Source organism: Mus caroli, unplaced genomic scaffold, assembly GCF_978045245.1.
Source record: "Mus caroli unplaced genomic scaffold, Mus_caroli_1 scaffold_7, whole genome shotgun sequence".
NCBI classification, from domain to species: Eukaryota; Metazoa; Chordata; class Mammalia; order Rodentia; family Muridae; genus Mus; species Mus caroli.
In genome coordinates this window covers 47,294,623-47,316,473 of record NW_028227262.1, presented here as the reverse complement: position 1 = coordinate 47,316,473, position 21,851 = coordinate 47,294,623, and the positions used below count along the sequence as shown (strand labels likewise).

At 44.0% G+C, this 21,851-nt stretch overlaps 1 protein-coding gene across 1 annotated transcript in view; it reads right to left on the bottom strand.

The window, feature by feature from the left end:
• Pdzrn3 (PDZ domain containing ring finger 3) overlaps window positions 1–21,851 on the bottom strand; it is a 224,618-nt gene that overhangs the window by 185,136 nt on the left and 17,631 nt on the right. The window contains exon 3 of the mRNA XM_021165184.2: window positions 18,099–18,206. Within this exon, the coding sequence (XP_021020843.1) occupies window positions 18,099–18,206 (108 nt within the window). The remainder of the gene's footprint in view (window positions 1–18,098; window positions 18,207–21,851) is intronic.

Sequence of the window (21,851 nt, the reverse complement as noted above, 5' to 3'; positions counted from 1 at the left end):
GGCAGAAGCAACCATGCCACCATTCCTTTTCTTTCCTCCTAACAGACCTTAAAAGCTCCACTTGCTGGTGACTCAAGTGATGGGGTGGGGAGGGTCAGGACTGGATGCAAGGATGGCTGGGATGGACTTCTTCCTAGTGGTCTAACTATGCAGGTGATAACAGGGCCTCTTCTGTGGCTTGTGGCCATTTTGCGCACGAGATAATTTCTTGCCATGCAACCTTAAGTTCAGCATAGGTCTTTTCGTTAATCTTGACCTGAGCCTGACTACAGAAGTTGCGCACATCCTCGCCTGCCTCTCTGAGCATCTGTGATCAGTAATTTCCCAGAAGTGACTCTGCTTTGTTATTGCTGTTATTTATCCAGAGTGTAGCCTGAATTCGATCTTGCTTACTAACAATAAACTGTACCTCAAACTAACAGCCAAATACAGTACAGTTGCCTGCAGGGTCTCCAATCAACAACTGTTCCAGAACACATCAGAAGTTACCCAAAACCATTGTATTCTCATTAAATGAAGACAAGACTACCAGCTGTTTCAGGGCAGTAGGGACCATGACATTATGAGACATACTGAGATAGTTATACTCACTGTCTGAGTTTCCTGCATGTGTAGACATGAGTGCACAAAGGAGTGTCCAGCAAAGAAAGAAAATTATCAATAATGATGTTCCTATCATTACCTAGTTTAGCTCTTGTCATGTCTTCCCTGTGATCAGCACCTCTGACTTACAAAGTGGGGGCTCTTGTTCACACTCTTCTATTGTTCTAACGCTTTGTCTTAATTCTGCTCCCCAAATCACACGGGAATCTACATGTCCAGACGCTGAGTGTTTCTATCCCCAATTCGTTTTTGATTGATCAATAAAGAGCCAGCGGCCAATGGCTGAGTAGGAAGACAAGAGGCATTGAGACAAGGGTGGTGTTGCTCTTTACCACTCTGGCTGTGGACAGAGCTAATGGGAGAGCGCTCTTCCCACATAAGCACTTCTGTGGACCGTGTAACCACAGATTACTCATTATGGCCAAAGAAGCCTCAGGCTGGGACTCAAGATTTTCAGCACTGGTGCACATCTTTGCACGTGGTGGACATACGTGCTATCTTCACCTGGATATCCCAAACCAGTCCACCTGTCCTCCTCAGTATTCTCTCTCGGTATTCCCTATAAATTCCCATTAAGCTATACTCTGTAAAGGACACACAGTAGGCAGGAAGTTTTCTTTCTTGCATATGCACCCCAGTACCACTAAGCAAAATTTTAACAAGAGGCAACAAGAAAAACTCCCCAAGTTAAATAAGATAGGACACCTTTCCAGGCTGTTTTTATCTGAGCCCAGAAATCTTTAATTGGTCTTTAGGGAAATATGCCTCCTACGCACTAGCTTATGACAATGACTGTCCTATTTACTTATATTGGAATAAATGGTTCCATGTTAGGAACCACCCCACCCCTGTGTCCAGTCTATCACCAGAGTCCTTCAACCAGCTTATTAAAAATACAGGCTTCCTTACTGACATAAAACAGCTTCTTACATCCAGCCTCCAGGAACATTTGGTAACATGGACCACTACATTCAGTACTCCCTTAAATTGAATCAAAGTGGTATTTCAGTTTTCTTAAAAGTATAAAATCCTTTAGTTCTTGCTCTGTCTCTGGGGTGGTCTGAAACGTTAAACCACCACCAAATTAGCTTTCTGCTTTTGCTTCCAGTGTCCCTCTCTTTCTTTCTGTCTCTCTCTCTGTGTCTGTCTGTCTCTCTGTCTGTCTGTCTCTCTGTCTGTCTCTCTGTCTGTCTGTCTCTCTGTCTGTCTTTGTCTCTGTCTGTCTCTGTCACTCTGTCAGGGCCAACCCCCCCCCCCATCTGCCTTAGTAAATGATGGGAGAAAAGAGAAGAGAAACAAGACGTTTATTTCAAACACAGAGGTTGCTTCTGCTGCCCTTCAAGGATGGAGTCTTGAAACCTGGTTACATAGAGCAGAGTCAGGACCACTCCTGAACTTGACATGTCATAGAGGTGAAGTTGGAAAGGGAGAAAAAGAGAAGGCCTGGAGAAAAAAAAAAAGTCTATCCCAGGAAGAGGATAATGAGAGACAGACACACAGGCCCCTTTTACTCTGGAGTTGAACTTCAGTTTTAAAAACCACTTTGTCCCCAATTAGGAAAATGGCTACGCTTCCAGTACAAATAAGTATTTCCTAATTGGGTTCCATTCTTACAGTGTTGGGGGGGGGGGGAAAGGTGTGGTTGGGAGAAAATAACTGAAGACGGCTTTAGGAAAATGAAGAGAAACACAATTACTAGTAAAGCCCCTTCATTTTTACAAACGTGTTTATTACACTTTTGACAAGAACAGCTATTCTGGTTTAGAGTCTCATGTCACTAGTGGGATGTCCTGAATCAATAGCACTCCCAAGCAGGGCCTCTAATATAAATATAGCCGCTACACCGCATTCTGTCATTACTATGTTCATTCAGGCAAGTGCGGCAAGCAGAGCAAAAGGCCACATTCGGCACACTTGGCTTCAGCATGGACGATGGCAAGCGGGGCTGATTAGGTAGAGGAGCGCCAGCATCTTTTCCATTTCTGACACTGAGGTATCACCATAAGCGACCAGAAGCTCATCTGAAAAGTTTATCTGTAAGTCTCAAGAGATGACGATACGCAACAACTTTACCTTTTCTAGTGGTTTTATCATTAAGACAGCTTTATTCCACCTCCCCACACCCCACAAAAACCTGCAAGCAGATGGGTGCCCAAGGTATACACAGGAGTGATTAGATTATATCGTTGTTCTCTATTAGGCTTATTATTCGGAAGCATAGGGATTCAAGTTGTAAAGTTTCTGTTAGCAAACGCTGCTAGGAAACAAGTCTGAAAACATTTGCGAGGCCTTTTCTGCTTCATCTTTCGATGCGCCTCGCATTCCAGTTAATAGTCTATGATGCGATTCCTGTACACGCCATTACTTTTTATCCCACAGAACAGAAATCTCAAACATCGTAGTAGACAAAAGGAAGAAGGTGACACCAGGTCTCTTTATTTCAGCTGACATTTAACATCCCTGGTCACTGAATCCATCCTGTATTGGGTATGGTAGCTGGAAGCCATGGAGAGCTTTCTCAAACTTCTCTCTTACTGCTTGCTCTCAACTGCATCCCTGGCCCCTGAACTCACTTTCCATTGTTGATACATCGCTTTACTGTGAACTCGGTTTAATTAAGTGACACCAGCAATGGTCTTGTTTCTCGGAACGTGTATGAAAATTCTGCAGTGACAGCGGAAGCTGAGCTTGCATTGAAGAGAATTCATCATGCAAAAGAGAAAGGAGTAAAAGGCTCCCTCAGGCACTCAGCTTTGATGTCATCAGCCTTGCGTTAAGCCTGGCTTGGAAACAGAGGTGAGATCTCAGTCTGTAAATGAGGAGGAAGAGGAAGGTGATAACAATGCCTAATATTCTCCAAGGATGGTGGCGTGTTCCACTGCCTCATGACCAAAAGGTCCAAACACTGAAAAGAAAATCTCAGACCACCTCACAGAAAGCAGTGTACCCAGAGACAATACCATTTCCTGGGTTGACAGTAAAGACAGCTACAGAGATGTTTACTTACAAGGTAAAAATGGGGTGGGAGCAGCTGCGGACAGTAGTTAATGTAGAAGCATGAGGGCCTAAATGTGGATCACTAGAACCCATGTCAAAGCCAAGCATGGCCATGCACACCTGTAACCCCAGTGCTGGGGGCAGGGTGAGATCTCACAGGTCCTGGGGGCTTGCTGACCTGCCAGTCTAGTCAACAAGGCAAGCTACAGGTTCAATGGGAGATCTTAGCTCAGAAAATAAGGCAAAGAGTGATGGAAGGAGATGCCTAGGGTTGATATCTGGCTTCTACAGTAGCACATGCACAAACCAGGGTGCCATAGCTATATACACACATGTGCACACATACATGCATACACTACACAACAGACAACGATGATGATGATGGTGGTGGCGGTGGTGGTGGTGGTGGTGGTGATGATGATGGTAAGATGGGAATCCATGAATACAGCAGACTTCTTTATTCACACTTTATAACCCAAAGGCTGTATATCAGAAACTCAACTTTTGATTTTCTTATGATGCCATGGTATTTATTGTTTTGTTCTTTTTAAAAAAACAAAGTGAGGGGAATTCTCATGATACCTCTTTGGAAAATCTATTATCTCTAGTTTTCTCTTCAAATAAAAGAACCCTGCTCCACGACCCCTACCAGCTTTGAGACAGAGATCTATTTTAAGTTGCTGCTATTCTTGTGTGGACAGCTGGCAGATTCCACCTGTCTGAAGGATGTGTTGTCAAAGTATCAAATGCCTTCCAGGCCTCATGACATACTGTCACCCATCATGAATGCTTCTAACATGAGATGGCCCGCCAGCATGCCCTCAGAAGTTTATCATCTGACTCCATCTATTCCTGAGTCAGGCAGCAGACATTGACTGACCTGACACTTTTCAGTCTTCGTCAGAAGTGGGGTTAGGTACTGGGAACAGCAGACACACAACCGCGTCAAGGTGACCATCACTTAGGAGCTTATGCAGTCAATGAGGCTCTCCTTGTCCTTCTCTAACACTCTGTAACCTCCCAAGGCTACCTCATCATAAGGTAACAGATGGTAAAATAAGAACCATGCATGGGTATAACTTATGAACTTCCATCAGCTTCTAGAAGTCAACCACCGTGCCTATACCCTCTGAGGGAAGACATTACATTGTATACCAAAGCACCATTCTTAAAAGCAATTTAGGTTTCCAAAGGCTGGACTTAGCTTCCTTGGTGGTAAGTCCACGATGGGGCATGGCTCTCTGGCAGTGTGTTCAGTGAGAGATCACGAGCAGAAAAGCCGAAAGGCAGAGGAGTTCCTTCTGAAAATGCACTCTCATATTCTAATGTCAAATCTGTCTCTATTCCTCTGGCAACAGTCTAGGACTCACAGTTGCCAGCAGCAGATCTGGCAGACTCGGGGGTATAATATCAGCAAAAGAAATCTGGCCACCTAGGAAGTACACGTCCATCTTTCAAAGCAAAAATGTTTTCAACCTATAGGCCACTGCCCCTCAGTGAGCCATAAAATCAACTTAGTGGGCAGCAGACAGCATACAGAAAAAAAATGAACCCAATAGAAATGCGCGACCAAACTGTATGGACTTCAGATAGATATCTCTCATGAAACTTATTTCCACTTCAAACACATGTAATGGGCCCACTCAACATCCGGGAGTACTGCACTGGGTCACATATAAAACATATCTCGCTATAGGTCAGGAGGAGACAAGTTAGCACAGAAAAGCCCCTTGGAAGAACAGTTCAGCATGGGAGCGGTTTGGTTGTCTTCCTATCTATACTTATATCAGTTGAAAACGCACATATGGTCAATAAATGTAACTGGGATGCTTAAAGAGAACATAGCTTTTAAAAAGTCTATAAAAAAAATTACTGACTCAGGCAGATGGCCCAGCAGTCAGCACATCTGCTGAGTAAGCTTGAATACCTGAGCTCAAAGTTCCAGAACCTATGAAAAAAGCCACCATCGTCATGCAGACCCGGAACCCCAGCACTGAAGGGGTGTAAAAAGAGGACCTCTGGGATTGAACGGCTGCCAACCTAGCTACAGGTTCAAGGGATAAGGTGGGAAGGGATTGAGTGGGAGTTCCGACATGTATGCAGAGGTATGCACACTTGTAAACACACAAAAACATGGACTGCACACATTTACTCTCATACGACATAGTGAGTTTTAAAAAGTGAATATAAAACTAATTTTAAAAACGAACTTGACAAAATAGGTCAATTTTTAATTTCTCGTTTATGACACCAATTACCTTTCTGCCTATATGTGTATAATATGTCTGTGGAGTCCAGGAGATGGGATCACATCCTCCCGAAACTGTTACGGGTGGTTCTAAGCTGCCCAATATGGGGGTTGGGCACTGAACCCAGGGCCTTTGCAAGAGCTGCAAGTGCTCTTGAACACAAAACTACCTCTCCAGGCCCTGCCTCTGGAACTCTGCAATAGTTGTAAGCTTCTTCCTCTCTATGTGGATTCTAGTCTTGAAAGGTTTCACCCTTGACCAAAGAAGTCAAAGTTGCTCCACTAAGCAAACGTCCACCTAGGACTGCTGTAGGGCAGTAACCGACAAGAGAGTCAGGGAGCATGGGGCATCCATACAGCTCCATGCTGCTTTGGTCCCTGTGGGATACACCATCAAGGAGTCTCAATAACCCAATGACCAAGTCATTATTCTGCCCACCTTCAACTCACCTGGCTATATACTGAGAAGATAAACCAGATGTGAGACTCCATATTCACAGTGTCATTTGTAGAGATGAACTTTTAATGGTGACACATTTCAGTCAGTGAGCAGACCACAAGTTCATCTCTAGATGCATCTGTGCAGCTCTGGCTCAAACTATGACCTAAAATATGAACGGAAGGAGGTCCGAATTCCAAAATCCCCTCTGTGTGTGTGGGGGTCTGATCCCCACCTCCACCCTTACTTATAATACCCAGAAAAACAGATTTACTCTTCAATAGGAAAAAAAAAAAACCAAGGCAGGGGGATCACAGTCCTTGGCAGGCAAAGCATCTTTCTGAAACCTGCTTCTCTGGATTTATTGTGACCACTGTCTGTTATTTACAGAACCTGAAAACAGACCTTCTACTTAGACGCTGCCTTGATTTCCTTTTAAGATGAATTTAGGCTGGAGAGATAGCTCAGCTGTTAAGAGCAGTGACTACTCTTCCAAAGGTCCTGAGTTCAATTCCCAGCAACCACATGGTGGCTCACAACCTTCTGTGATGGGATCTGATGCCCTCTTCCGGTGTTTCTGAAGACATAGACAGTGTACTCATACATAAAATAAATCTCTTTTAAAAAATGAATTTAGGCAAAAAGGAGTGGTTCTTTAGAAAAAAAATGCTAAGCATTAGCAATGCAGGGGATGCACATAGCCAGAAATGAGCAGTCTATATATGACAGCCTAAAGCGGAGGAATGACCTGCTCCAGTTTGCTGGTGGGCAGAAAGAGCCAGTAAAGGTGGCTAACTATCCGCCCCCCACCCCCCCGACCTCTCAGTCAGTCATCTTCCCTGGGCTAAGGTGGATCCCCACTCTCACCCCAGGATACAGATGAAGAACAGAATGAAGCAGGCTTTTCTTTTGCAATCGCTCCAGGGTGATGCGGAAGAGTTACTTTTGTACCCTTCTCGCATGTTCTTCCCACAGGTACCATGCTAACAGACTTAAAAACCACTCCCTCAGGGTGACATGGACGCCTGTCACTGAGGAAGGCTCCATCTGTCCCCTGTCCTCTCCCTCCTCCGTCTCCTCTTCCTCCTCCTCTCCTTCCCCATTCCCCCACCTCCATTTATCTCTCCTTCTTCTCCCCTTCTCTCTCTCCTTTTATCCCCCCACCCCCCTACACTGTCCAGATTGCATCCTATAGTCCAGGCTGGCACTCTTCTTCCCTCTGCCTTCTAAATGGTGGGTGTGAGCCAAGGTGGCTGGCTATATTCCTCTCTTCTTAAATCTGTTACGTTCTAAGGATCACTTACAACCAGGGTGCATTAAAACCAACACCATATTCATGTTTTTGAATGCCTTTAATATTTTAACTGCGGCAAACAAACAAAAACAAAAAACAAAAAAAACAGCAACAACAACAAAACAAAAAGGAAAACAAAAAACAGCAAACACTTAATATGGATTTAACTTTCACACAAACAAAGGAAGACCAGGAAGATACTATTACGATAAAAACAGCAACTTCCTTCCGTATTAGACTCTTTCTGAGTCAGTATAGTCCCTGATATATGCTATTAAGCTTGTTAATCTGAGGCTCTTTGCTTTGTACTTCCGAGTTACTAATGTCTCAGGAAGATTCTGCTCAGCTTCTCCTTTCTCAGAGTAGCTCACAGGCAACCAAAGCTTTCCTTGCCACTGCTTTACACAATACTGTCCGTTCCTAAGGGTCCCTTGCCATCTCTGACATAGTTTGAACACAGCTTACTAAGTATATACGACATTCGGCATCTCAATGCTGAGTGTTCCCCTTGGCTCCCCAGTGGGCGATCATATAGGATGAGTCTCACAGGCTGCTCATGTGAAAGTCAAAACACGGCACTCGGACACAAGTGTGGCAATGCTACCACAGATTCCCATACATAGTCACAAAAGGCACACACTTCTCCATGCCTCCCACCCCCCAGTACTAGGGATTGAACCTAGGGCCTTTTGCATGCTAGGCAAGAACTCTACCCCTGAACTATAGTCTCAACCTGACACATCTACTTTTTATAAACTTTTAAATTATAAGCAGTCAAGAAAAACTGTATTTGCCTAGACATGGCATATTTTGAAGACTGGCAAATAAATACTGAGGTAAGGTTTGGGGTGTGATCAAAAGTTCTGGGTGACATTTCTCTGTGACCCTAGCAGAATCTACATGGGGTTTGTTTGCTCATTTGTTCATCTCTCCTTTGTGCATCTTGTTTCTCTGTTGTAACTTCCTAGAGAAATGAACACTTAACTCTGCCAATACCAGGGAGCCTATGAGGGCAGTAGGACAGAGACACTGTCTATTCAGTGGCTTCAGTAGCTATGATACTGCTTTAGAATGAATGAAAGAAGGCACACTTCTTACCCACTTCTCAGAGAACCTGTTTCAATAATGAGGAGATTGAGAGAGCTCACAGGTTTCAAGATTTCCTCGCAAATACAACAAACTTTCTTTCACTCAGCTCTTTGTCTTCTTCACTTTGCAAACCCCAGCAAATCTAGCCCCACTGCATGGCTGTATTACTTCATTAAACTTTCTTATGTGTGCACCTGAGTGCTCTCTGGATTTCAGAGGAGGACAGGAAGAATTAGGAACCTAATAGGAATGTCCCCACAAACTCTGACTTAATCCCATTATCTCCCATTTCAGCTAGAGCTTCAAACAGGAAAGGTAGGTTCCCTGTGTCATTTCCATGCCCCCTAGGAGTCCTCCCATAAGCCACTGTACCCATTTTGAAACAATCATTCCAAAAACCTTTTTGTCAAAATAAGCCTGCATATCAGTGAGTATTCATGTTTCCATTTTTCTCGTATTTTTCACATTTTCTACATTGGCAAATTGTATTACTGCCAAGAGGCTATGCATGTTCCCATATGTGCATGTGCAGATGTGTGCATGCAAGTGGAGGCCTGAGGCTGGCATCCAGAGTCTTCCTCATCACTCTCTAACTTATTCATTGAAGCAGGGTCTTACAGATGAACCCAGAATTTGCCAATACGAATACAGCCTGGTCTAACTCATGAGTCATGTATAAAGGGAGGGCCTGTTCCGCTCTGGCACTTTAAAAATAGCTGATATTGAACACTCAACTGTTTTCCTTTATTTTTAGAACACTTAAGTCAGCACATATGTGATGAATTATGGTGTTGTTCACACTAAAAAGTAAATTAAGAATTACTTCTGATTGATCAATTATCGTCATTTATATGGCCCAAGGAAGTGACAGCCCTTATGCAATCCAGATTCAGAGGGGTCACTGATTTCAAACACGAAATGTAAAACAAATTAAAACAGTCTATCCATGACTGTAATTTCAGGTTTATGAAACGGTGCCATGAAGCCACCATCAAAGCACTGGCTCGCTGGAAGGCCGCTCCAACCCGTCTCAAAAAACCTACAGGGGAAAAAAAAACTGGCTAGCATTTATTCTGGGGCCCAAATTACAGTCTTCAGACACATGTAGTCTTTTCTTCCTTAAAGCAGCCATAGGAGTGAGTAAAGTTGTTCATATTTTTAAGAAGGTGTGGTTTGGAAATGATCACAGAAGCTAGTATAGTCTATAAAGACAGAAAATAGTAGAGGTATACTCAAGATACTTTTGTATCTATTCCTGAGTCTGTGGTTCTTCCCCATTGTCCTCTAAACAAGTGATTCTGAGACACCTGTCCTCCCCTGTGCATGTGAACTGAAACCTGTGACACCAGGAAACATCCCAAAGCTGAGACTATACCTCCGGTCAGGTGGGATCCCATCCTAAGCCCACAAGGGATCCCCTAATACAGGCAAGAGAAAGGAAGTAAGGCAGATAGAAACTAAAAGAATTGAAAAAGCCAGAAAACCAGCATGGAGTATGGCCCCGTTGTTCACACTAAAAAGTAAATTAAGAATTACTTCTGATTGGTGAATTATCATCATTTATCTGGCCCAGTGACAGTTCTTATGCAATCCAGACTCAGAGGGGTCACTGACTTTAAAGAAGAAATATAAAACAAATTAAAACAAGGGAAAAGGGGGTGTGGACTGCCCTTGCAAAGTTTAGTCACTGTTAAAATAGCCAAAGAAGGGTCAAAGTCAGAGGTCTTTGTTGAGCAGGGTGGTACCCAGCAATGGTGGACTGCCTATCCCATCAGCCTATCCCTGTACAGCTCATGGGACTCATTTTCATTAGAGGAACCGTGCTGCTGGTTGTTGCCACCCTGGAGGGGGGTGGGGGGTGGTACTTGGTGTGTCCAGAAAAGTGGCATAATTTCAGCTCAGTGTTGGCAGCAGCTATTCTGTCCTAAGTCTCCCTTATTGTAATTCCCACGGATAGCTCTGATGGTCAACATTCCCTCCTCACTGTTCAGATGAGACAATCCTGCCCTAGCTGCATTCTGCTTAGCTTCAGCTTTTAAAACCATGTCTACCTACCGCTTTGAAGGGGCTCCCCCTAGCTCTCTCTCCACATTTTAAATCTGACCATCCTAAACGTGCCCTGCAAATCTAATACCATACACACAAATACACTAAAACTTAATTCGGCAGGTAACGTCACTCACTACCAAGCCTGATGACCCTAATATTTCAATTCCTGGGACTCATATGGTGGAAGGAGAGAAACGACCATTCAAAGTTGTCCTCTGACCTTCACACACATACCTTGAATTGCATATGCAGATAAAAATACACAAATAAATTTAAAATGCAGTAACACATTTAAAGGCTCAACTTTTTAATGAGTGGATGTGGCTTACTGTTCTCAAAGCCCCCATACTTTAAGATAAATACATAGCTATCTTATAAGGTAGAGGAAGGTGACTAAATATTAAAGGCATTTTATTTGTATTATCACCAAGGGTTTTTTGTATTATTTTGTTGTCCTTAGGAAATTATCTAATACTTAACTTTTAGACCCAATATTCACTTGAGAAGTTTAGTGGGATACAACTCACTTCTAATTTATTTTTAGTTTTAAATATGCCTTAGGATCTAGTTAAATCTTAAGGTATGAGTGTGGGAGAAATATAAAACAAATTAGAACTCCCAGAGAAGCACAGTGAGCTCCAAGAATCCTCCTGTCTCCACTCCTGAGTACTGTAATTATATGTGTCCATCGCTATGTGCAGCTTTTTGGGTAGTTTCTAGGGAATGGACGTGGGTCCTCATGTTAGCACAGCACAGTGAATACGTTACAGAAGTATTCTCCGGCCCCACGTCCTTACTTACTAACATGACTAACTCACTGAACTTTCCATGCTCTCTTGTTGAATGTGCTCAGAGGGAATCAGTCACTGTGAGCTGCACAGTGTGGACCCATGGCTTTATTTTTGACATTATTCAAAGCCAGATCGTCTATGTTTGTGTCTGTTTAGCCACGATGCTTGCTATCTGCTCTTGCATAAGGAGCATACAGTTTTCTCACTTCTGAAATGAATAATATTGTAAGGAGCCGCCTTCACATTCGCCATTACAAGATGGCGCTGATGGCACTGACACCCGTGTTCTAAGTAGTAAACAAGCAAGCTGCGCATGTGCCGGGGTAGCTTTCCACGCCATGTGCTCTGCCTTTCCCATGCCGGCTGATGGGCTGCAGCCAATCAGGGAGTGACACGTCCGAGGCGGAGGACAGTCCTCCATAAAAGGGAGGGGGCTCCGCCATCTCTCTCTCTCTCTGGCTCTCTTTGGCTCCTTTCTCCACTGGCTCCTGATGGGGTAAGCAATAAAGTTTGTGCTGCAGAAGATTCCGGTTGCCCTGAGCGTGTTCTTACCAGGGGGACACAAAAGCGCGGGCAATATAATATAACCAAGTGTTATTTAGCTCACAGAGACAGTTTTTCTCTAAAATCAAACCAAACCCTAAATGGAAACATTTTAAGGATTTTTTTTCATCAGTAAGTCTTGATCACTGGTGAAGTCTAAACAAATGTGAACAACTTAATTCAAAGGAAGAAGTGTACTGTTCACCATTAACAAAAGTTCTCACCCCAGAGCTGGAGATCTACACAGAGGATGAATAAAGCCAAACACATGCACTTGAGCTAAGATTAGAGTTACTGACGTCAGCATGCTTTTCAAGACATGCATATGGATGAAGGCTGAAGAGGAGCTGAGTGAATAGCTGGTGTGTGTGTGTGTGTGAGTGTGTGTACACAGATACACAGAGACAGTCTTTTAGAGACTCTGTCAACTAAGGATGACTGGAAGCGATGAAAACTCCCATCAGCTGAAACTGGTGGTATATTCTTATAATCCTAGCTATCTGGAAGGCTAAGGCAGTATGACTGTAAGTTCAAGACCAGCCTCAGCAACTCCATTATACCCTATCATGGAATTAAATAAAAAGAGGGCACCGGAAAAAGCTTCGTCAGAGACTGAGGAGTCCACCAGGACCCACCAGATAGTTCCCAAGCCATGGTCACACACAGGCAGCCCTGGTTAAACACAGTGGGTCCCAAAACAAAAGGACATAATGTGGGAAGTGAATTGGTGTGTGTGTGTGTGTGTGTCTATGTTTCTTGTGCTTTTTCTTTGGCTCTTTTTCTATTCCTCTCTTTTGTTTTGTTTTGTTCTATTCAAGTTTGTTTGCTTTTATCTTATTTTATTACTTTTTCCTCTTTCTGTTTGTCTTTTTTCTTTCTCTTTTTCTTCCTTTCTTTCCTTTAGATGTCTGTTTGTTTTCTAATGAGAGATAACAAGAAAGGATGCAGATGTGGGTGGGTGGAGAGAGACTAGGAGGAATTAGGGGAGGGAAACCCTTAATCAGAATATATTTAAAAACACAAAACAAAATTTAATCTGAAAGAGTAGACTTGAAGCATTCTCACCTCCCCCAAAAGAAGATAATTAGGCAAGAAAATATTTTGGTATGGAAGACAAAATCAAAGAATTATTCTAAGGTGAAGAAGCTCGAGAAATATGAAGCCTGAATGAAATCAATGGCAGGTTCAGTGATGGTTAATCTGTCAAGGTGACATTTCCAGAGAAAATGAACTGAGGTGGAAAGGCCCACCGCACACGTGGGTGGTATGGGTACATTGACTGGCATCCTGATTGAATTAAAGGGAGAACGTGAGCTGAGCACAGCATCCACCTTTCGGCTTCCTGTCTGTGGATGCAGTGTGACCTGACACTATGCCCTCCTCACTGCGATGCACAGCACCCTCACACGCTAAGCCAAGACAGACCCCCCCATTCTGCTTCTCTTGTCCTATAGTGTGTCACAGTAAGAAAACTCACTCATACCATAGGGGATTTTCTTTCACTATAAAAGAATATTACAGTAAGTAGTAACAAAATGTGAATCAATCCTGCAGGTGACAGTGCTGTCACTGTTAACTTCCTGGTTTATATAAACATTTTGATTTTTGTAAGAATTTGTTTTAATTCTCAAAAAACCAAACCAAAACAAAAAGAACACCCCCCCAAACAAAACAAAACAAAACAAAACAAAACAAAACAAAACAAAACAAAACAAAACTCGGGCTGCAAGAGGGCTCAGCAGGAAAAGATGCTGAGGACCAAGCCTAGCAACCTGAGTTCAATCCCCGAGAAACCCTGCATGGTAGAGAGAGTGAGAACCACCTCTCCCCTGCAAGTTGTTCTCTGACATCCATCCACACATGTGCATGTAGAACACACTCCTAGACACACAAATGGATATAAAAATACTGACATACTTATGAGACTGGTGTTCTGTCTACTGCGAGGCACACTGTTCCCGCATGAGCAAAGATAAACAAATAGAGCCAGCAAAGGCTGAAGTAAATGGAGACGAAGTTACTATCTACACAAACAATGCACAGACATTTGTGCCTGTGAGCCTGAAGTTACATTAAAATAAAAGGAAAACAAATCAAAACAAACAGTCTCCCCGTCTTTAAAGAAAAGAAAAAAGGAAAAGAACACTCCATCATGTTGATTCATAGGCCATTCTGCCACTCTCATTGGTCTAAGAACATTATCTTCCCTATAAAAACACACACTGGTGACCCTTGTGCTGCAAACTAAGCAGGCTGGCTGCGAGGGAGGACCCTGCTTGGCTTTCTAGGGAGCCTGATTAGCAAGGACAGCACAGTCAAACACACAAAGGCAGAGAAGGAGCAGCTCTGCTCACCTCTGGGGCTCCACAGAGATCCTGACTGCTCTCGGGAGCAAGGTCTCCAAGTCAGAGTGCTTTTGAGACAAGTGTGTGTTTATGAATTCTGGGAACAGAGGGTGTGATGGCTTTTCCTCCACACCCACAGAATTACATTTGCCGGCTTGAACAAAAAGCTATTTCAACCACACAATTGCTACAGCCTTTTATCACCACCTGATGCAAGCCCTAACCAAAAGAAGATTGAACTCAGACCTCCAATTCATAAAGCTTCAAGATATAACTCATTATTACCTATCTATGTATCTGCTTATCTATATACATATATAGATATAGATATCTATATATGAGAGAGAGAGATACACACATGCAAGAGAGGGAGAGGGAGGAGAAGGAGAAGGAGAGGGAGGGAGGAGAGGGAGAGGAGGAAGGGGAGGACTAGGGAGGGAAAAGAGTGCATAGTACAAGTTTCAAAGCCAGCTTGCCAGGTTCTCTACTCCTTGGCTTTCTTATGTGTTTTTTTTTCCCTCAATGGACACTCAGCCAAAGGAGGTGTTCAGAGAGCTTGCCAAACACACTACATGATAAGAAACTGGAGCAACAGAGAGGTGGCTCAGTGTTGTGTTGGCTGGACTACAGAAAGATGGCTTGTTCCCTGCCTGGCACACCCTGAGGATTTTTGAGGCTAATATTGCTTTTACATGTTTTTTCAACTTTTGTTCTTTCCTGTCATTACGTCAGACTTGGGTAGGCTCTGATTAAGTCTAAACTCCAGATCACAGAGATGCACTCTGCTTGTGAGTATCCTGCTCCCATCAGTTAGCTCAGGCTTCGGGCACTACAGAGATTCTTCTAATGTTCTCAATAATAAGAGCAGTATGCCTTTGAGAATCTTGGGGGTTTTAAGGTCTGAAAGTCTTACACTCTCTTTACCAGACCAACCCAAAACAAACAAACAAACAAAACCAAAAATTTCTCAGATGCAGAAAGCAGAAACTACTGGTGAAATTAGGGTTTCATGAGAGGACTATAAGATATACAGATAAATGTACTTTAGTTTCCTAAAAAGAAAACAAGCTTATATGAAATTCAAGGAAGAACCAAGAGCAGAAGAAGGCCCAGAAATTTTGGAGGTGGAGGGGTAGGAAGGACCAAATAAGGATCAGAAGCCAACACTGAACATGGACAGCTTGCTGTGTCTCTGAGGCAGAGGTGGGGGTGGATGACAATATACACACACAGACCCAGGCCCACAGAGGACACACAGTGCTAGCAGATAGCAAATGCTCCTGCCACATAAGCTAGGAGGGCACTTAATGCAAGGGGCCCAACAGTCCCAGCTCCTGCTTCCTCACCAGGCCTTGGCAGCATAGTCCCTATCCAGGACTGTCACTCAGGCAGTCTGGGAAGAAAAGGATGCTGAGAGTGCCATTCAGTGAGCAAAGGACTGTAACCCATTCAACACCACCGAAGGATGCTTCTAGGATGGCAGTCCTCAGAGTAATGGTAAGCAATGCCCTGATAGCCTGCAGCTGGCCCAGCACCTTGCATCTACATGAAGGCACACATCTTTTAAAGCTGCTGTACCCAGATGTTCATGGAGCAACTCACAGGGTATAGCCTTACTCTGCAGAATGGATGAGGTTGCATCTCTCTCTGGATTTGATATCAGCAGCCTCTTGTAAGAACTAATGTTCCCACACTAGGGCTCTGCTAAGCTGGCTCACTGCTTTGAACATGGGGAGATTTGGGGTAGGAAAACGGGAAGCCTAACTCTTCCCATGATGAAACACACACACACACACACACACACACACACACACACACACAGCCAGATTTGTGCCCCCTTTAAAAAAACCACAACACAGATGAGGTGAACCAGAGAGCCTATATGAAGTCCTGAGAATCACCTCATCGTGACAGAAGAAATTAGAACCTAACAGAGAAGGGCATGCTTTGTCGGTTGTGATTATGCATGTAGCGGCTCTATCGGGATCTCCATTTCTGTCTCCACAGTGGGGCATGATTAATATTTTACATACTATCCAAAGGGGGGTGTGACTTACCAGAAACTGTACTGAACATTTCAAACACAGATCATCCTCTGCCAAGAGAAAATCCTGCCCAGCTGGAGATTTCTCATTTGCAAAACTTAAGAGCAACGAGATTCCGTGACTTGGAGAAACTGGCTGTCCCACCGATGCCTTGGCAACACAGGCTGCACTTATCTTTTTGAACAATACTCCCAGGAAATGTATTTGCTTTCAAAAAACTATGGTAATGCATCTCAGGAAAGGGGCTGCTGCCCAAGCAAGCGGCTGTTAGAGAAAAATCTATTAATCTAGGCTGGAAAGTCCAAAACATACGGTTCAACTCCAAGTTCAGATCCCATTTGAAGGTCAAAGGCAGTGTAACAATATTAATAGCATCCTTAAGTCAAAAATCGAGTATCTTTGAACACATAAGTAACCACATGGCTCTTATCCCCAGCCTTAACTCAGGTACTTTGTTTACCCAGGAAGATTGAACTCTGTATTCCTCAGAGGACATACAATTAACCTGAGAAAAACTATACTTTATACTATTCAACTGGTTCACATAAAACTGAAACATTGAAAATTCTGTTTTCTATCTTCTTGACACTTTATGCCCCCAAGAAGATGCCCACGAGTAACATAAACTTCACTTGAGGCTTAACATAAAAATGCCCAGGAGATACGTATGCTGAACAAAGATGTCTGAGACAGCAGACTGCTCAGGTATTTGTGATGCTTTTCTGGCCTTCTTTCTGGTCAGTGATTATGGCAATGGCTGTGGCTGTGGCTGAGATTCTTCTGGCACCTAGCACGTCACCCTGGAACCTCATGGCTACTTTTTCTCTAGAAGGGGATGAAACCATTTAGTTCCCAGAAATACTTGTTAAGTGGGAAATCTGAATGGTCAAAAAACCCAGCAACTCAAGGTCGTTCAAACTTTGCAACAAGAACCCATACAAGGAGGCGAGAAGCCATCAGCCTCCTTTCCAAATTGTAGGACAGTACCTACTCTGTCACTTGAATGCCAGAGCGCTGTTTGGTGCTATTGAGGGATCCATCAGTGTCAGTCTACAAACCCGCTACACAGTAACTAAAAAAACTGAATCCATGCCTGCTGATGTGAGAGGATCTGACTGTCAACTTTGACCTGCTTGTCTCCAGGAGATCAGATCATAACAATGGACCTCAGGCAAGCAGCCAGGAGGTGAGCATGAAAAAGCACAATGTCTGTGTAGAAGTTTTGCTGCGCTGTGAGCGCTAAGGAAAGGAGGACAACCCTTTCCGAGGCTGACACACTCAAGCCCAATTTGAGTCCCAATTTGCTCAACAGGGGGCTGATCATCTGTTTCTAACTAGTGCACAAACCCTCAGATGGTTGTTTTGCACAGAGCTAGAAACGAGGCATAGCAAACAGATGCAGGTCTCCTTGGGATAAGCCAAACTGTGAACATGCCACCCCCCCCCCCTCCAATCCAGTCTCTCCTGGATGAACAACAACTTCACACCAAGGCAATCAACACCCGATCAGGTTACACACCACCCTCAAAGTATACTGCTGCCTGCCCATCCTCACATGAGGCGTCCCTAACCCCAGCCCCCTAAGCATCCCCCTGCGAGCCAGGCAAAGGTGGATGGCAGGCAGCCTATTCAGACACCAGCCAGTGTTCACATACCTCAATAATCCTGTCATGAATTTGCAGGCCTCCTTCCTTGGCTGCAGGCCCGCTGTCAACTATTTTGGATACAAAGATTCCTTCACTGGAGGATCCATCTTGATTGTCCTGTGGGTTAAAAAAACACAGGCGTGAATGCTAAGCATGGAAGGTGGCATGAAAAAAAAAAAAACCCAAAACTTTGCTGCAACCCCAGTTTGTCAAAAGTGGCGTTAAGCGGGGGAGGAGGGGGTGTTGTTTGTTTCCTTTAATTTCTGTTTTAAACTGAAACTGGCTCATATACATTGTAAAAATATTCCAAACCCGAGCCAAAGTTAGAGCACAGGGGGGGTGTGCTATCTTTGAGCAGCCATCCTTTCTGCTCTGTAAGACTTCTATTTCAGCATGTGCACGCTGTCCAAAATATCTTAACGCATCACCTTCCTCAGTACCTACGCAGGATCACACCAAGCCAACTCTCACAGCCCTGGCTGGAGGTTTTTCTTTTCACTTCTACTTATTTCCTGTCCCCCTTCCTCCCTACTTTCCATCCCAGCAACTTCTCCTTTCTCTCTGCTCCCTCTTCCCATATCTTTCCATCCTCCTCCTCCTCCCTCCATCCTTCACTCCCTTCCTTTCTTTTCTCTCCTCCCTCCCCCTTTCTGCCTTCCCCTCTCTCCCTCCCTTCATGTTTTCTTCCCTGCTATAGGTGCAGCTAAGTCACACCTCCCACTCCGCCCCATTTTCCCTGAGACTGAATGGAACACCAGCTTGGAAGTCTGGGCAGAGTCCAAAGCTCTTGTCATCTGTCAAGGGGGTGTGATAACCTCTGATTTGTCATTTTGAAACATCTTTGCTCACAGACACCTAAGGTGGAATCCTTAGCAATTTACATGACTGGGTCAAATTTGAGCAAGGGACAAACTGCTAAATGGCTCCTCCAGAGACTAGCCTAAGATTTTACTAGCTACTTCTTCCACATGTTACCCATATAGAGAAACGCTATAGGGGTCACTAGGTAAGAATCTAATTATGAAAAGAGATATTTACAAATAAAGACAAATGGATCAGCTAATTTCTCCAAGTCCCTCCTTTCCCTAATTAGAAAAGGGTCCAGCCGCTCATTCTTGCCCTAGCTTGTCCACAAACTTCTGTCTACACAGCACTAAGATGAGTCTTCTCCAAGTGTTTAGAAAGTTCTAGTGATTAACAGATGGGTTTTTAAATAATTACACGGCACAAGCATGTGCTGTTTCCAAACAAAAGCATCTGATAATATACTCGACTTACCCAAAAGGCCAACAACACGAGATGACTTGAGAAGGAAGCAGAGGATACCCCACAGAACTCTACCCAGCACCATGTTAAACTCCATCCCACAATGCCTCAACACCTATTTTAATAATACTCTCCCTATAAGTATATAAAAATACCATGGCCAAAAATAACTAGGGTGACGTGCAGGTGTGTATCGTGTGTGTGTGTGTGTGTGTGTGTATGTGTGTATGTGTGTGCTCACATATGTACACCTATGCATTATAGCCAGAGGGCCCCTCCAACTGTTCCTCAAGCACCAGCCACATGGTTTTTATTAACTTCAAAAGGATAGATTGTATTGTCTGTAAATTATACACATATGAATACATGCACACAGAAAGCACCAAAGTGAAAGAAAACCAGTTGAAGCCCATTCCTGACAGCCAGATTTTTCCCTTGGGTATCTGTCTTCTCTCTTAGTTTGTCTGACTCCTCTCCTAATATACTCCAAGTCTGCTCTATTAATCAAGATGAACTAATGTGCCATAGGATTTGTTTTATTGTCTTGAGTCAAAGAAAAACAAGAAGGGCTGCTTTCCTTCCAGGAGGACCCAGATATACACTATACTTGCTCAAGGCTTAAATGACAGGATACTCCTGACCAGCTAGTGCTTCTCAGAGTACATGAGAATTGATAAATAAGTGATGGGGTTTGGTTGATGGTATTTTACAGAGACTCATGCAATGTTAGTCCTGATGTCAGAGGCCTTGGGCTAGGCTATTTCACTGTCCAACCAAGCATCTCATAGGAATGCCTTGGGAAAAGACACCACTTATACTCCTTTCAACTTTCAGACCTGACAATGTGTAGGCCTGGCTGCTTAGCTCTGGTTCTACTAAAACTCACTCTGTAGACCAGGCTGGCCTCAAACTCAGAGATCCACCTGCTTCTTCCTCTGAGTGCTGGGATTAAAGACGTGTGCCTGCCCTTGGAATTCAGTTCAGCTTTTTCCTGCCTACTCAGAGACCTGCCAGCCCCTCCCACTCTGGTGAAGTGCAGAATACATTTTAGATTTTGATACGCTTTTTTCGCTAATTGGAAAACTTATAATCAACACTGCAGGAAGCACATCAATGTGAAACCGAACTTCCTTCTGGTTTCTGCTGTTCAGAATGTATGGTTTATATTTGCATGCATCTGCATGTAAAGAGTGCTCAAGCCTGTGTGTGTGTGTGTGTGTGTGTGTGTGTGTGTGTGTGTGTGTGTGATACTCATGCCAGGTCTCTTCATCAGGTAAGTCCTGGGCACCAAAGTCAGGTCATTAGGTTCAGCAGCAAACACCTTTGCCTACTGGACTAACTCACCAGCAGCTCCAGACCTCATTTGTTTCTTGAGACCAAGTCTCTTACTGAAGCTGAACATGTCATTTGAGCTAAGCTAGCTAAAGTAGCCCAGACAGATAGGAATCCTCCTGTCTCTGCCCACCCTCCAGCATTAGGGCTACAACCTCTGGCTTTCCATGTGGATGCTACAGACTGAACTCCATTCCTCATGTGTGTTCAACAAGCACTTTACCCACTAAGCCATCTACTCAGTCTCCATATATATTGTTAGCTCAGGACCAAATCAATAGAGAACTTTTTAAAAGGCTACAAAATCAGGTTGGGCTTGTATTAAATCAACTTTTTAAAAGTAAGAGAAGTGGAAACACACACACACACACTTTGAAAAGCAGAAACCATCTTCTTGGGGAGGAGGGAAAACCCTGCACCCCTCCTGGGGTGTGGCTGCCAAACAGCCTCCTGGATGCAGCATAATGGGTTTCTCAGCAATCACCACCCATGCAAGTGCCTCTCCACACCAAGGTTTTGCAAACACTGGGCTTTGATGTGGTTGCACCTAGGGCAGAGACAAGGTCTTCCTAGTTCAGGCTCTGTCTGCTGCAGAAGTTTCTGAAACATCTAGTAAGTGGAGTGGATCGTGGTTTCCAGAGGTTGTTTAAATCTGACAACAGAAGGTGGCAGAGGAGGGAGCACCATCACCAATGCAATCCAATGTATTGTCGGTGCTAAGAAGACGCTTCCATGGTCTCTCATCAGTTTGTTTGTTTCTTTTCTGTTTTCTTCTTTTAGGGTGCTATTGCAGGCTGGCTGAGGACTCTAGCACTGAGCAATGCCCTTCCCCACCCCCGTTACAAATATGTCTTTTTATAAGTTGGCACAGATCCAAGCCCCTCTTTGTTGTTAGCTGAGGTCAAATGCTTACAGACTGAGGCCTGCCTGTCTCCTTCCCCCTTCCCAAAGCTGAGGCTTCAAGGGATAGATCAGAATCACGCAGAGGCGCCCAGCCTGGGCTCATCAAATACAAGAGGGAATTCAGAAAAGCCCCAGCCTCACACGTGCTTCTCCAGTTTGGTAAGATTTCCACAAAGATGATGGGAATCTGTGAGCTCATTCCTCTGGTTTAGTAAAGTGGGAAGGGCTGCCGCCCCCACCCAGCATTTAAAATGTTGTCCC